General features: G+C 41.7%; 1 protein-coding gene across 2 annotated transcripts in view; it reads left to right on the top strand.

Annotated features, from left to right (window-relative positions):
* The first annotated feature begins 6,066 nt into the window (after positions 1-6,066).
* LOC104147642 (guanine nucleotide-binding protein G(i) subunit alpha-1) overlaps positions 6,067-16,712 on the top strand; it is a 33,625-nt gene continuing 22,979 nt past the window's right edge. Inside the window, exons 1-2 of one of the 2 annotated variants that reach the window (XM_068924269.1) lie at positions 6,067-6,178; positions 6,772-7,023. In XM_068924269.1, the coding sequence (XP_068780370.1) occupies positions 6,906-7,023 (118 nt within the window). In that variant the 5' untranslated portion in view covers positions 6,067-6,178; positions 6,772-6,905. Of the gene's footprint in view, positions 6,356-6,771; positions 7,024-16,712 lie in introns of both variants that reach the window. The other variant, XM_068924194.1, reaches the window with a different exon arrangement.

The raw sequence follows: 16,712 nt of genomic DNA, 5'->3' as shown, positions 1-16,712 counted from the left end.
AAGGAACAAAGAATAACATAGTACTGCCCTGTCCAGATCCCAAAGAGGCGAGAGTTTCATATTATTAAACATTTACCTGGCCTTCTGTGTTTACATTCATATATAATTCCTTTCTATTATGAGTATACTAAAGCCATAATGCCCTAACGTCTATTTTGGGGGTTTAAAGAATTTCTGTGCCAGCCTCCTAGCACTACGGAAATAAATGTGTACCGTGTGTGTGCCTCCTTCCAGAAAAAGGCTTCTCTGGATTACACAGTATACATATACAAAGCCGATTCTGCTCTCACATTAGTGTAATTAGCATTGACTTCACTAAAATTAACAGAAGCTGCACTGTGTATTTCAGGGCAGCAATGAGTACTAAGTCATGCAAGGCATTCACCAGCATGCATCTCTTCTCCCTTCCAACAGCGCCACCCTCGAGCAATATATACCTTGGAATTTCCTTGGAATCTCCCAAGGCACTGACAATAATTACCTGTATCCACTGCTTTCATATGAACAGGTAGCACTGATGCTAGTATGCTACCGAGTTTCAGCTTAATCTGTCTAACATCGTTCAGTTATGGTGTTAAAAAATTTAAAAATAGAACTTGCTATGTGGTTCCAAGAAAAAATTCATTTTGAATTAAACATACAAAATCTCCTAGTCAGAAAAGCCATTCCTAGAGGTGTTACGCAGGACACCTGAAGGCTGCATCTTGATTAGTGACATTGCTGAACGTTATCATAAATCAGCTCACTAACATCTGAAGCATGCACCAGCTATTATAGATTTCTATTTGCTACCTACCTTTGATGCTTTGTTTTACAGTTTGTTCACCTTTTTTAACTTCAAATACTGTAATACAATTTCCTACTGTTTGTAATGATTTAGATTGTGCCATGTGCGACCCTGTTGCCACTCGGAGTGCCTTTAGCTAATCTGGCGGTTACTGGAATTGTGAAAAGTAAAGATGGCCAAAGGTGAAGCTGCAATATATACTCTTTAAAAGGGAAGTTATTAGTATGGAAGATGATACCTTACACTGGATCTTGGTCAACATTTTACTTTGTTCTCTCAGCACAAAAAGAAATTAAATTAATTAGATAACATTTTATTTCAAATTTAGGCATCGAGTTTTAATTAGGCATATGGTTATATGCTTTTTTCAGAAGTAGTTTACCTTGGCCTCTTCACTTTTCCAAAGACAGAAATTCAGATCCTTGCCCATTTTCCTCTATTTCTTTCATAACAACTGTATTTAACTTCCCATATGTGATTTTGCATACCGAGTCTGGTTAAAGAGAGAGAACAAGTGTGGTGGCTGAATTAGATGATTTAAATTAAAATCTGAAGAACAGCAAAATAAAAGTCTGGAGGCTAATCATTATCCCCCTGAAACACAGCATATGGTATACCAAATATAAGAAATCCTGTCCATTAGGTACATGAAGCAGCAGCTAATCCTTACAGAAAAATGGCATTAAGAGCAGGTGATAAGGACTCAAAAGGAGGTCATACCAAGCAACAGTTGCTGTTGAAGTAAAAAAGCCCAAGAATATCTCTTGAAATAATTATCTCTCAGGAAGGAGTCTCCAAAACACACGCATAGCTTCTGAGGAACCTACCAACTTGTAAGATGAGGGGAAAGGCTTTATAATTCTAAATATATGGATGAGATCTACTATCTCATACAACTATACTGCTGTGAAGCAACTCTAATCAATCTGTCAGAGCAAACACGTTCCTGACATTTTGAAATAAAACTGACAGATGGTATATTGCCCAAGAACAGAACCTCTATCATTCAGCTATTTAAATGTAGTCTCTTGCACTATACACTAGAATATTTTAGATTGTAAGAAAATACTCTAAGACCACAGAAGTGAACCTCTGCCATCATGTACTGAACTATGCTAGCTCTGGATACAGATTCAGGCCCTCACTCTTCTATGAACATTACAACATGTAAGACATAACTTGTGGTAAAGCGCTGCACTGACAAACTGTTCTGAATACTGGCTCTTTCTTAGCCACAGCAGGGTTGGACAAACATTCTCCAAACTTTTTGATCTTTACAAAGAGTATGTATTATTCCATGATTCTGAGAGTTTGTACTGATGCAAAGCAGTTCTAGAATATATGCACTTAAGCCATTACTTCATAAGTAAAACTAAACAACTGACATTGGTGAACATAGCTGGAAAAGATCTTTCATTATTGCAGAGAACACACTATTTGGAAACAGTGATGGTGAATCATATATAAGTCGTAGTACTTTCTCTGGTCCTGTAAAATTAAAAATTAATACAAATTGACTGCAAATTTCAGCACAAGTAACATGCATGTCAGAGAGAAAACATGCAAACGGTAGCCTACCAGACTACCTCCTCAAACATAACAGCAGAATATAGAAGCCTTCACTGGGGGATAATGCACTGTTCAATGCAAAGGGAAAGAAGAGATTATAAACTGCCATAATAAAACAACAAAATAAAATATTCTGAGAGAAGGGGGGGGGTTGGAAATTTATGGATATATTTGCTTATGATAAGGCTGAGGTGATAAAGGACTCGGAAAAGGCAAAGGTGCTCAGTGCCTCCTTCACCTCAATCTTTACTGGTGAGACTGGCCTTCATGGAATCCAGGCTGAGACCAGCAGGAAAGTCTGGAGCACGGAAGACTTACCCTCAACGGAGGAGGAACAGTAGCACATAGTCAAGTCAGAGGCTGATCATTAGTGGCGACCCCCAGGAGTTGATACTGGGCCCAATACTGTTTAACCTCTTCATATAACGACCTGGACGATAGGACCGGGCACCTTCAGCAGGTTTGCGGACAATACAAAACTGCGAAGAGTACATCATCATCTGGTACACCAGATGGTTTTGCTGCTATTCAGAGGGACCTCGACAGACTGGAGAAATGGGTAGAGAGGAACCTCACGGAGTTCAACAAAGCAAAGTACAAAATCCTGCACCTGGGGAGGAATATCCCCATGCAGCAGTACAGGCTGGGAGCTGACCAGCGGGAAAGCAGCTTTGCAGAGAGGGAGCTGGGGGTCCTCATGGACAACAAGTTGACCATGAGCCAGCAATGCACACTTTGGTAAGGCCAAAAGTACCCTGTGCTGCAACAGACAGGGCATTGTCCGCAGGTCAAGGGAGGTGATCCTTCCCCTGCACTCAGCACTGCATCAGGAGCATCCAGGTCTGCGATCTCCAGTGCAAGAAAGACATGGACTTACTGCAGTGAGTCCAGCGAAAGGCCGCTAAGCTAATTAAGGGACTGAAGCACCTCTTGCATGAGGACAGGCACGAGACACCTGGGATCGTACAGCCTGCAGGAAGAGGGGATCTGATGGGAGGATGTAAAGAAGACAAGAGCCTTATTCTTCTCAGCGGTGCCCAGTGCACAGGCCAAGAGGCAACGGGCACAAACTGAAACACAGGCAATTCCATGTGAACTTAACACACTTTTATACTGTGAGGGTGGCTGAACACCGGGACAGGTTGCCCAGAGAGGCATCCGTGGAGATACTCAAAACCGGACTGGACATGGAGCAACCCGCTCAAGCTGACTGTGCTTTGAGCAGGGGGGCTGGATTAGATGATCTTCTGAGTTCCCTTCCAACCTCAGCTATCCTGTGACCTGTGTGAGTGCCTCAAGTGAGACTTAATCAGATTTGTAAGAAAAAAACTAATATAGAAACATAACATACATTTGACGTTTAATTCTTCTGTTATGTTCATACGTTCTTAAACAGATTACACTTTGCTTGGAATAAATTCTCTTAAACGATATATATACTTACCAGTCTTGAAAAGAAAGCTTCTGGTAAGCAAATAATGTTAACTTGGGTGCTAAAAGCTGGGGACTCAGTCTCAGAGTGGGAAATTGTATTCTTCTCTGAGACCTTCACAAGCAGCCCCGGTTTTGGTAACATTGTCCATAGACAGAAAGGCACATCTTATCCACATGTTTATAACAGGAATTAGTAGTGGAAAAGTCCCTAGTAAAAGCATTAGCATTTACCCCTAATATAAAGTATTTTAAAGACTGATGTGACTAAGAAGAGAATTATATCCCTATATATTTAAGTGTAGCTAAGATATAGTGTGTAAAGAAGCAGATCATGCACATTTCTCTTCTCCTGCTAAAGAGTGATAAGAAGAAAAGGAGCTTGGGCCTATTTCACCCTTTATACCTATGGGCGTAGTGACAGTGTTACAAGGACAGCAAGGGTATAGACAGAACTGTAACAACACTCTTAGTCAAAAGCACTAAAAGCTTGTGCACTAGGCACATGACTAAATGAAACGAAATCCACGTAAAGTTGGGGAGTCCTACTCTTACTTGTAGTATCTTCATCCTTATGTCATCTCATTATCACGTATTTCCACCTACCAAAATCTCTGCTTCCTGCTTTCTCATCCCATCATCTGCACGCTTTCACTTGCCAGTATCCAAACCTCATGTCCTTTATCTCGTAAGTCAGTCTTTATTCTTTACTCTCAAACTACGAAACTCTCCCTAAGCTTACTAATTTTCATGTCGCCTATTATCATTCTTTCCTGAACAGCAGCTTCATCACTATCTTTGCCACAGCAGACACCAGGAACCCTAAATTAAGATTAGGTTCCCACATATGAGCTGAACTGTTATGTAAATGCTCTTATCCCATGGTACCAGTGTGGAAATCCGCACAAGAGAACAAAAAATAGACTGTAATGGTAGCATGCAGCCTTTTGCTCTGGAGAGTTTCAGCACTGTAGTTACAAGCAGCTGATGGAAGTCTGCTCTTGCAGCAGCTTCTGCCAACCAGCTGACCTGCCCTGAGAAAGAACTCCCCTACGACCAAGGCTGTAAGACCCTGAGAGGTGCAGCCTTACGGACTGCTTTTGCTCCTGGGAGCCCTATAGTTCTTCATATCCTTTTCCCCTTTGTCTTGTAATAAATGTCCTTCTATCATATCATTTTTTCCCCCACTATTAATGTCACTCAATTTCCTTCCCTTTTACTACTTCACTTACACCTTTTCATTAAGGTTGAGTAGTACAGAAAATAAAAAAAAAAAAAACACCTTAATTTATCTAGTAAAGTAATGATGACCTAAATCTGACTGTGCCTTTGGACTCCACTGCTAAGAAGTTGCCTGTACTACCAAATTCTGTTCTTTTTTAAGTCATTCTGCAGAAAAAAAGCCTTGAGATCCTATAGAAACACAAAATCTTAAGAGTCACTAGAGTAGATGAACCTCAATTTTACAGACTTGTCTTGCAGTCACACTCTTCTATCTTATGAGATAAAAGTTTTGATTGAAGCTTCTCTGGAGGTTCAGACATTCACAAAGTTTGCCTTTCATGTGCACTCTCTGATGATATCTAAGGAAGTCGGTGGAATTTACTTTCTTTCAAACTGGCTGTGCTCAGAAGTTACCAGGAAAAAAAAAAAAGAGTAGACAGAAAGACTTGTACACAGCGCAGCTGACCCTGCTTCGAGCAGGGGGCTGGACCTGCTTTGTCCTGCTTTATAATCCGAACAGTTTAATGCATGCAGACTGCTAAAAAGATGGGGAGAAGCTGTAGATATGCAGCCAGTCTTAAGGGTTTTATGTTAACCTGTAAGAAAAAAAAAAAAAACGTAAGCAATACGTCATCATCAGGATACGGAAAGTCCTACAGCTGAGCTCCGATAAAGCCTGCCAGGCACTTGAAGAGAAAGTTGACTGAGTGGCTTTAGAGCAGCGGCTTGGGATGGCTTGCTTTGGCTTTCTGACCGCGTAGCAAAACCCGTGCTAGAGAAAATCCCGCTGCCGCTCCCGGCCCTCCCCGAGCCTCCTCCCGGTCTCTGCTGAGGGGAGGGCTGCCCGGAGCCCGCGGCAGCCCCGAGCCGGCGGCCAGAGGGGGCCGGACCCCGAGCCCCTCGGAGGGATCTCGGCTGGGGCGAGGGAGAGGAGGCACAAGGCAGGTGGGGGGGATGGCCGCCGCCCAGAGGGATGGCCGCCGCCCCAGGGCAGGGGCCCAGGAGAGCCGCCTCCCGCCACGGGCCGGCCGCGCCCGCCCAACGGCTCCCGCTCCCCGTGGCGACAGAAGCCCCTCCGCCGCGCTCCCCCCTCCGCGGGCGCTGGTACAGCCCTGCCCCCAGCGCCTCCCCCGCCCGCAGGAGAATGGAAGCTTCCCGCACAGAACGGTTTAAATTCGAGCCCCCAACGGCCGTGCGCCCCCCCCTCACCCCCCGCAGGTGTACCCGGCGAGCGCCCCTGCGCGCGGTGACGTCACGGAGACGCAGCACGAACAACAACAACAACAACAACAACAGCGGCGGGGGGGGGGGCCGTCCCCCCGCCCGTTTTTAACCTCGTTCACGGTTTGGTTTTGGGCGGGTTTTCCCTCCCTTCCAGGCTGGTGGGCTGAAGCTCCGCGCACGCGCACTTGCGCCGCCTCGCCTCGCCTCGCCTCGCCTTGCCTGGCGTGCACGCGCACGGCCCCCCCGGAGGGGCCGGGGCGGCGGCGGCGGCGGGAGCGTCTGCGGCCGGCGGGAGCGGAGGCGCAGCCCCGCGGCGGGGAGGCAGAGCGCGGGGCGGCCCCGGGTGCCTGGCCTCCGTCAGCAGCCCTCTACCCTCTCAGCGATCCCCCGGGAGCAGCTGCAGGGAAACCTCTCTCCCCCCACCCCTCCCCGCCAGTCATTTTTCTCCCTTCCCTTCCCTTCCCTTCCCCCCCTTCCCCTCGCTTGCGTGTGAGGTAAACTCGTCGTGTGCTGCATACGCTGCCGTTGCGTTTCAGGTGAGGGAGGGAGGGGGAAAGGAGAAAGAAAGCGAGGAGGCATTCGCTCCCCCTCCCTCCTCAGCGCCTCCTCTCCGGCCCCCGGCGCTCCCCGCTTCTCCTTCCCCGGGAAGATAAAACAGCCCCCTTCCAAAATGGGCTGCACGCTGAGCGCCGAGGACAAGGCGGCTGTGGAGAGGAGCAAGATGATCGACAGGAACCTGCGAGAGGATGGCGAGAAGGCGGCCAGGGAGGTCAAGCTGCTCCTCCTAGGTAAGGGCCCCCCCAAGGTAAGGCCGCCCCCCCCCCCCACCGGGTCCTGAGGTAAGTCGTGTCCCCCCCCCCTCCCCTCCCAACCGCATCCTGAGGTAAATAGTCCTCCCTTCCCCCTCCGCCGGGGCCCTGAGGTAAAGGCCCCGCTGAGCTAGGGAGCACCCCCACCCCCAAGGCCTGAGGCGAGGGCTCCCCCGAGGGGACGCCCCCCCCCCCCAAACTCCGGGCTGGCGCAGGTGGCCCAGGGGCTAGCTGGCGGCTAGTGTGGCGTGCGAGGGGAAGGCGGGCCCCGCTTCTGGGCAGGCCTTGGAGGGCCGTTAGACGGGGGATGCTTTCCTTACACACGGGAGGAAGGGAGCGCCCCTGTGTATGGTGGGGTTATGTGCTTACCACTCCGCAAAAGTTTCCGGGATAAGGCAGGGTGCCTGTTAACGCAGGTAGGCGCTTCGGCTTTTTTCACGGTGGGAGGCAGGGCTGCTGTGGAGAAACGGCACGGAGTCGTTTCCCCAAGGGCTCCTGCTTTGAGGAGAGGGCCCTAACTTTCGTGTAAAGGGGATAACATCTTAAACTTTTGTCGTGGGTCCCGTGTACATCTGCTTAGAGGAAGAACTTATGGAAGGTTTAAGGTTGGAGGATATTTGTTCTTAATGTTCCCTGTAGAACATCTGCTTTATAAAGTGTTACTGTAAGAATAGAGTGTACAAAGCATGAAAGGAACACAAGAGAAAACACTTTGGTTTTTTTGTATTGCTTGATTTTTGTGGAAGGTGCTTATGTTGCTGCAGTCTGACAGTATGAAGTAAAGTAAAATCTTGATGGGGATTCTGCAGTGCATGATATAGTGAATCACTTTATATGCTTTCTTGTGTTATTAAATTTTGCTTATAATTACTTGCAAACTTTTTGAATATTTTAAGTGATATGCTTGTGTGCAAAGATAAGTACAGTGAGGTTACTTCTAAAAATTACTATAAAAGAAAAAGGAAGCAAGGTTTTTAATTAGAAAGCACCTTCATTCAGGACTAAAACTACTGTACAACTTAGACTGCTGAGCAGGATTAGTGTTGTATTGATGTTGTAGGGAGTCTTCCGTTATAGGCTTCATAGCCTACACCAGAAAGGATTCTTCCAGCTGGGAGTTAAAATCCTTTGAGTTGCTGCTTTCCCTATGCTTCTGTTCCTCCCCTCTCGGAGCTACAGTTTCAGGCAAAGTTTTTTTGAAGTGTCGACCAATTTCTCATTCCCTTCAAAATTGATCGTGCTACATTACTCATCTACAATGTTCTGTTATCACTAAATAATCATTTTTGTAGTGGAGCTCTTAAAAGTCTTTCTATTAACTTCTAAAATAACTCCAGACAGTTGCAGGAAACTGGAAGTGCTATAAGGTGTAGATGAAGAGCTGAAACAAGCCTGATGTGGGCTGTGTAGCGAGTGTCCTAAAATGTGCGGATAGCCTAAGTCTTGCTTTTGAGGAAAACGATTGAGGGATGTTTTTATTTATTTATTTTCCAGAAGGAGGTAGGCTTTTTTATTTTGGTTGGTAGTGTGCTTAGTCCTATGTTACTTTGGAAGCCTCAGTAATGGATTGGTAAATGTGAATGTTATCGAGTATGGAATACTGCAGAAGATGTTCTTATGGTCTCTTTTGAAGCTGGCAAATTAGTGCTCTATGTTAGGGTTTCAGTAAGACTTTCAAATGATTCTTCAGAATTTTGCTGTTTGGTATGGACCTTCCAATATGTGTAGTGTTGTAGTAATCTGTATCTATTTCATCCTATTTTCTGGATAGGGGTAAGCTCTACATCTTAGAAAAATAGTTTAAATTCCTTAAACTTGAGAATAAATTTTGTCACTGTATTTTCAGTTGTTTAATGTTCTTGTTTATATAGTCCAGTATTACTAGGTTATTTCTAAGCTTTTTGAATTCTGAGTTTTTAATACAGGAAAACTTCTGAAAAAAGCGTATTTTCTTTTGGAACCTCATGCAACCTCAGGATATGCAACAAAGGGTCAGATACCTACATTTTTATCATAAGACAGCTCAGCTGGTTTAATACTTTCCCCTTCCTCATTAAAAGGAGGTATGAAAACTAGAGGGCTACATTCTCTTAGGGCTAGTGCTTGAGACTTTATTTAGGCACTTAATAAGTGATCACTGAGCTTGGAATGAGATTTTGGTTATGAACCTATTGATGCATTTGTGTATTTCATGCATCTTGGAATGAAAGTTTTCCTGTTATGTTTTCTTCTCAACAGTATCAGATGTATAAAATGTGAACGCTTTATCTGATGGCAAAACTGTTTTCACATACTTCCCACTAGAGTCACTGTCTTCCTCACCACTCACTTTCCCAATTGCTTGTTCGGCTCACATGTCATAGTTAATCATCTGTTTGGTTGTACTGGTGCATCTATTTATGGGTTTATTCTGTTAAAGATACTGAAATAAAAGGAAAAGCCCAAGTTGTGGTCTGCTGGCAGGAAAAGACAGTGTGTGAGGCATCAAAAATATCTTGCGTATGTAGAAAATGTGCATGTAGCTGTGTCTGTTGACTCAATAAGAGAAACATTCCAGCGTCTATAAAAACTATATTTTTATGTAGTGATTAGAGAATCTTACTGAGGCTTGGCCTAGTATGTTCAGCTGAAGGAAGACATGTTTATAAAATGAGTTTATTTCTAGCTTTTGTATTCAGTTTGTTCCATTATATACTTTTTCTAAAGGTTTGCCTAAAACAGGAGATTGCACTGATTTAATTAAGATGGAGATGTGATGTTACTCTACCTAAACCATTGTGACTTTGTGATTAATATCGCTAATTTAAGTTTGATTTATATTTTGTCATCCTGTTTCTAGGGAGAAGCAGCCAGATCTAAGCTGTTCAATGTATCGTTGCTGCAGATTGTCTAACTTTCGGCATACCTACAAAATGGTGCATCATGTATTCATTGTATGAATTTGACTGTAGGTTATAGATCAGGTAGTCTTGGAATAAAAATCCTGGATTCTGAACAATTATCTGCAAAGCAGTATTTCATCCTTATCATTCTAGCCCTTTGATATGATACCCCAACAGCAGGAGAATCTCTTCTGGAAAACTTCTCTTAGCAGCAGTTGTCATTATCAGAAGTAGGCTGAACTTGAGTGCGTAGTTTGTAAGCCAGCTGGAATATGCTTGTTTGTATATTGAGTTTGATGATTTTCTCTTCAAATCATTAAATGAGCTTTTTTCATTTAAAATGATCTTCACTTCCATCAGTGTCTTCTACTTAAGTTTCACAGGAATTCAAAATGAAAGCTGTAAGTGCTGTCTGATATCCTGTCAAACACTAAAAATCTAACATGTAAAAGAACGTTTGCTTAAACACGTAATGCTTGTATCAAGTTGGAAGTTCTTAAACTTCCATTCCCTAATTGTTTGAAGTAATAATTTGAATTTAGTCTTTTTTTTGTCTTTATATGAGCCTATTTGTAAGAAACACTTATTGTGAGCTGAATTTCTGAAAAGCAGTATATACCTTGGCTAGCTTCCAGGTAAAGGAAGCAATAAATCTAAGCTCTTTTTTTCTTCCTTCTGTGGTTCCTAATCTGAATTTTTGGTGGCCAGCAAATAAGAACACTCTGATGCTTGTAAAATGAATGTAATTCTGCTGATGTTGGGAGGTGGTGGTTCTGTGTGCATGATCTGTGTGATGTGTTTAAAATACATGTGATCCAGATCAAGTGAGGATTTGGAAATACCTTTCTGTTGAATTAGCCAAAGCACACAAGACTGAATTTATGCCAAATGCAGGAGAACAGGCAGTACATCATTTAGCAGAAAGACTTCTGGTATGAAGCTAATCCTCAGGTTTTTTGAATATATTCAGCGTGGCAGTGTGAGTTTATAGGATTAGCGCTTTGGATTGTTGAATTCTTCACCTAATATAGTAAATTCAGTGTTCAGGTTCTTAGCATCACTGGATGAAGAAGGCCTTCAGATGTCTTGCAGACTTTTTAGGCGTGGATCCTGGGATCTAGGAGGCCATAGGCCCTATATCTGAAGACTGCATTATGTTTTCTTTCTGGATAATGGCGTTTACAGATTCAAATTCAGCAGACGCTTTTATACACATGACCCACAGAGACACTTTTCAACTTCTGAACTGTCTTGTGATTCATGCTGGAACAGGGGCGTGCCATGTTCTTAAAGTTATCTATCCTTTTATTCAGAGACAGAGCACTGCTCTTAATCTTTTTCATTGCAGTTCTTGTTGCTTAAGGCAGGAACTTGAACAATTGCTTGCAGTTGTTCTTCTAAATCTTTGCATCCCAAACGTCTTTATCTGTCTGCTTCTCTTGTATTGCTGGCTTCTGTCCGCTCAGTCAACTAACTCCCACTGCATACTGCTCTTTTCAACAGTATTGCACTTAGTCCTTGATAATGCCTGTTTTCCTCCATGCCTGGCTGCCGATGTGGCTAAAAATGTATATACTTTTTGTAGCGTTATTTCCCTTACCTTTCCTCCAGTGTATTCTTTGTCTGCACTTGCAAATAAAAAAAGACTTTACAAGGCTTATGGAGCTTATGGCCATTCTTAAAAAAAAGCTTAATTCTTACAAATGTATGTTTCATGCTTCACTCCCAGCAAGTGTATATCGCTGAAATTCACTCCCAGCATCAGTGGTGCCTCAGAAATGCACGTAAATTCTTCAATATACTAGCTTAATTATTTCCTTCCTATTTTTTCTGGCAGCACAGTTTGTGCCATCGTTGTGCTGACATGACAGTTTGCTTCAGTCCTGTCGTTTATATCACTGAAATCTTGCATTTAAGCTAATGTCTGTTTTTGAAGAGTTATTTTCAACGTACTTCAGGACTACAGTGTAGCTCCTCACATAGCTGTGTTGGTCCAACGTGAACTGGGGCTTTGTGTTGCAGAGGGTTACGCTGTGCTGGTGTATATATTCATATCTCTGGGTGGCTCATTCTTGTGCCGTGACGCTTTACCCTTTTGTTGTTTTGGTACTCTGAGAGTAAAGGATTGAATAGTGGGAACATCCAAAAGCCTGTCTTAAGAGTACTGTATTTTGAAACCAAGCTGTGAGTTGGCTTCACAGGGCTGAGGTTCTGAAGCCAGTTTTGCCGCTGAACTTAATGCGTGCCTGCCATGTTGTCATGTAATATGCTATCTGGCAAATGCCAGCATACAAAATTGGAAGTAGAAAATAAAGTGTTAAGATGTTCTGTTCAGTTGGAAGATTATTCTGCTCTGGAAACACTGAAATAAAGATCCAAACAGGCTTGATGATTAGCAATTAAATGCCTTCTTCATAAGTGTATGTTTAGGAGAGCCTGTGTTGATGAAAACTTGCTAAAGTCATCTCTTAATTTTATGCAACTTTACCAAACTCAGATGTTCTATTTATTGACCTTGTTTGCTCAGTGTCCCAATATTGTTATGCTTTCTGTAAATTACTGTTTTTTTCTGTAGGTGGATCTTAGATGATTTCACCTGAGAGAGATTGTATATCCACCATTTTTTTTTTTTAATGCTGGTAAGCTATACAAAGAGCAGTAGGAGAATGTAGAACTCTGAAGCTGAGAGAGCAAGAAGTTTTGAGCGTACTACTTGGGAAAAATGCGGTTGTTGAGGTGGCTCAATGTAGTGACCCTTCTGAGCTGCAGGATAATTAAGATATTGAAATCTATTAGACAATTAAGACAAATAGCAAAACCCTTTTGCTGGGATGGTTTTGTGTACCAGGAACGTATGCTTTCACAATTAAGATCTGAACTCATCTCACATGCCAGACTTGCTTCACTCTCCTTGTCCATTGATTTGATTTGGTAGGAGCAAGGCAAGACTAAGTAAGATCTCTTAATGAGAGTCAGAATGGGAATGAAGGAATAATATGTCATACTCTTATCTTCCATGCTTTCTGCTATCTGCTCGTAACACTATCACAATGTGTAGTTGTAAAGAGTTTGGAAGATGTTTCACATTATCGTGGCTTTGCCTTTGAAATTGAGAAAGCTTTGGAGTCACTTTCAGAGTCTCTGGAATTAGTTACACCTTGAGTACATCACAAAAGGAAAAGTATATTTATCTGTGTATGCTGTCCGGGCAGTATGGCTTAAAAAAATCACCTATTGTCACAGATCCTATGTACGTTATTCTTTTGATTTAAAAGTATGTAGTCTGCGGTAAATCTTGACTTCTCAATTCTTTCTGACTTATGAGTGGTAATCTTTTACACATAAATAGAAAGAAATTTATTTTATGGCTAGCCTTATTTGTCTTGAACATCATATTCCTGTTTTAATTTTTAAGTTTCTCATAATACCATTTTTTCAGGATCTTACCTGATGGGATAATTGACTCGCAGCATTTCAGAATTCTTTAAATAAGAGATGTGTTACTGAACGTATAGGCAAATGAATTACTTCTCCTGCCTAACTTCAGTAACTGAATGTTCTTTATAACCTCTAAATAACATAATTTCTTATCTCTTTGGTTATTACCTTGATAAATCCAAGTATAGGTTTTCACGTATGTCTATCATATGTTAATATGTATCTCTATAAATGTAGATACATATGAACTATGACATTTCATATAACTACATAAATTGATATTGAAATTGGAGAGTTATTTGTCATATCCTATTAATAAGATGCAAAAAGTACTTTTCATAAAGCTACTTTTAAAGGCATCAGCAAAATTAAATGAGTATGCACTATTTTGATTTATGAAATAAACTGCACATCGTTACTGTTTCATCCATGCTTTTTAGAACTGGAGTATTGTATTTGAAGTGTATAATATACTTGGCAAAGGCTCCTTATTAAGTATTTAGTGTAATATGAGAGTATTTAGGCAACCCAAATGGAAGAAAAGTCTTTGCAATCATTGCACTAAACTGATGCCCTTTAAAGAAGAAATCGATGCACTGTAACAAATTATGCAGTATTAGAATTGTGAAGCAGGCTTACAACTTTTAATGTTTCAGAACTTACTTTTGTTTTTTCAAAATGGAAGTACTAATCAGAGGCATAGCTGTTGGAATCAAATGGCTACACGTATCCCATCCTTTCATCTGTGAAGTTTTTAAAATCATTTCCTGTATACATCTTTGTTTTTTTACGTGGATGAAGGAGTTGTAGTCATTTGGCTCCTAATATGAATCCTTACCCATTATGATTGTAAGGAAATTCTGAATCTGTGTTTTTAATAGTTTCCAGTATAACTAACAGAGTTCTTGCCTGCTTTCTAACCCTATATTGCAGTGCTAGAAATAAGTAGTGCCTGTGGTCCAATTGCTGTAGTGAGGTAAACAGTTGAGCCATTCTTGGAAGCTATGTGTTGCTAGAAAGGAGAGCTCTTGCAGCACCTGACTGGTTTTGCCTTCTCCCTGGCGCCTTGGAACACTACACTCAATTTTGTGCTGGTTTAATAGTCAAATTGACTGTCCTTTTCTGACTTGGTTTGCTGCCAGCGGTCGGTTGAACTGATATTTCGTACTGATCTGCTGAGCATGGAATAAGGGCATGGTCAGCACTGAATAACTGCATAGTGAGCAGCAGAAGCACATGCCTGATGCAAATGGATGCTGTAGGAGGGAAGGGGAAAAAGAGGGTAGAATGGAGTTCTTTCAATTTCTGCCATTCTCTGTCACAATTAACAGTAAAGCTGGATTAGGCATAATGTGAAACTGTGTGCTAACTCCCCTGCGAGGTCCAGTTGTTAGGTGTGTTAGGCAAGCTCCATTCAAAGCCCAATTTTAAAACATCACTGCTGGAGTACGAGATACTGCATGTCTTTTTCAAGAAGTGTTTTGCTTTGAGCACTTGATGATAAAATGGAGGTATGAGTTTGTTTTCATTCCAAGTCCAAGGGGACTTGAACCTATGCTTCCTCGTTCTTCAGAATGCTATTCTAATTTGTTAGTTTTAGTCTCAACAAGGAAGCATGTTTTTCTACTTAGCAGTTTGGGTTACTGCAGCAAAGAATGCAAGATGGTGGCTGGTAAGAGGCGTAACTGCCTGCCCCCTGTCCAAGCTGTAGACTGCAGAGGAGAGTGCTAGAGGTTAAAACAGTGAAGCTGTACTTTACTATAAACTAAATACTGTGTAAATGCAGTATTGGAATGTAACCTTAAAATTTTCCAGAACTGGAAATAGAATGTTTCCCAGTAACAGAACTGGGAATAAACAAGACTATTGAGTATTCATAGATCTTATGTTTAATCGAGCGTTATTTTGAATTTCATTGATTTTTTTTTTTAGAATCTACCTGTGATTTATTATATGAGGGTGAACTAAATGTAAGCTGCTAAAACTCATTTCAGTGTTATTTACATTCTTGATGCATTATATATTAAAGCATTTTGGAAGTAGATTTCTCAGCTGTATGCTGGTTTAGTTACTGATCCTTGATAAATCCTGTAAACTCTTAGCAAAACCATTATGTGCTTTCTAAGCTTTTAATGGCATTAACAGGGATTCCTTCTAATATGCTTTAGTGCCTCAGTGTTTGCTAGCAAAGGCTGTCATCTAATTCCTAGGTGAGACACTACTTAAATTATTTTGTCTTTCTGCTTTTTCAGGACCATAGGGCCTTTTGTCCTACCTCCTTGTAGTGTGAGGCTAATGAGCTGCTATTTATGTAGGTATCTCTTATTCTTCACTTTTGTGCTTGTTGAGGGCAGCTGCCTGTGTTTGAATTATATTAAAATTTCAAATCATTCAGAGCTTTCTCAGTACAGCTTGAGACCAGTTGTTAAATGCAGAATCTATTAAAAGGTAGCTAGATTCTTGTTTTAGTACTCTTAACCGTAAATATTTGCTTTGTAGGTAGTTTGTGGGGGAAGAAAATGCATGTATGTTGCAAAGAATATGATTGTGTGTACAAACAAATTTTGTTCTGCTGATTCAAATTGAAATAAAAAGTTCTGAAAATATTTGCTTTTGAAATGTTCAATTTAGCTATCTAGGTTGATATTTTTCAATGTGTCACTTGAAGTCCCTACCATTTTTCAGTGAAGATAGTGACCTTTTTATAGTGAATTTGATTGTCTTATTCTCCTTATTTTTGTGGATCTTAGTCCTCAAACTACAAGGTAAAAATCCCTCTTCAGTTAGGAATGGGTAAAGACTAAGAATTTCTGTGAACTCAGTTTTATTGCACTCATTTTACAATAATTGGCTAACTTTTAGTATAGCTCCCCTTGCCCTGCTGTGAACTTGCACAGTACCCATTTATCTCACTTGCAGGTGATGCTTTGATGTCATGTGACAAGTGGAACTTTGAAAAATTCAGTTAAGACTTACATGAGATCTTTGGTTTGATAGGACTGCATCCACCTTGCCTTCTCATTTTCCCCACTCTTTAATTATACTGTTATGTAGTAATCTGAGATAGCAGGAACAGTTTGATCTGTCACAATCCTAGATCATGCAATTCAGAATTATACTGCTGTTGTAAGTGCAGCATGAGATGAAAATATGCTGTGAATTACAAGTTCTTCTGCTGTACATCTGCGCCAGAATAACCTGCATAAGGTATGCCTCTGTTGCAGTGGAGAATATTTTAAGTGTCTCCAAGTTCAAGACTGATCATCTGTTTAGTGTCCCCTCTGGTATCCCAGTCACTGAGCTGGCCATACTAAGCTAGACTGAAGGGTTCAGTCTAGCCCAGTGTCC

This window comes from Struthio camelus, chromosome 1, assembly GCF_040807025.1.
Source record: "Struthio camelus isolate bStrCam1 chromosome 1, bStrCam1.hap1, whole genome shotgun sequence".
In the NCBI taxonomy this organism is placed as follows: Eukaryota; Metazoa; Chordata; class Aves; order Struthioniformes; family Struthionidae; genus Struthio; species Struthio camelus.
The sequence above is the reverse complement of the archived record's forward strand: the minus strand, read 5'-3'. Positions and strand labels throughout refer to the sequence as shown.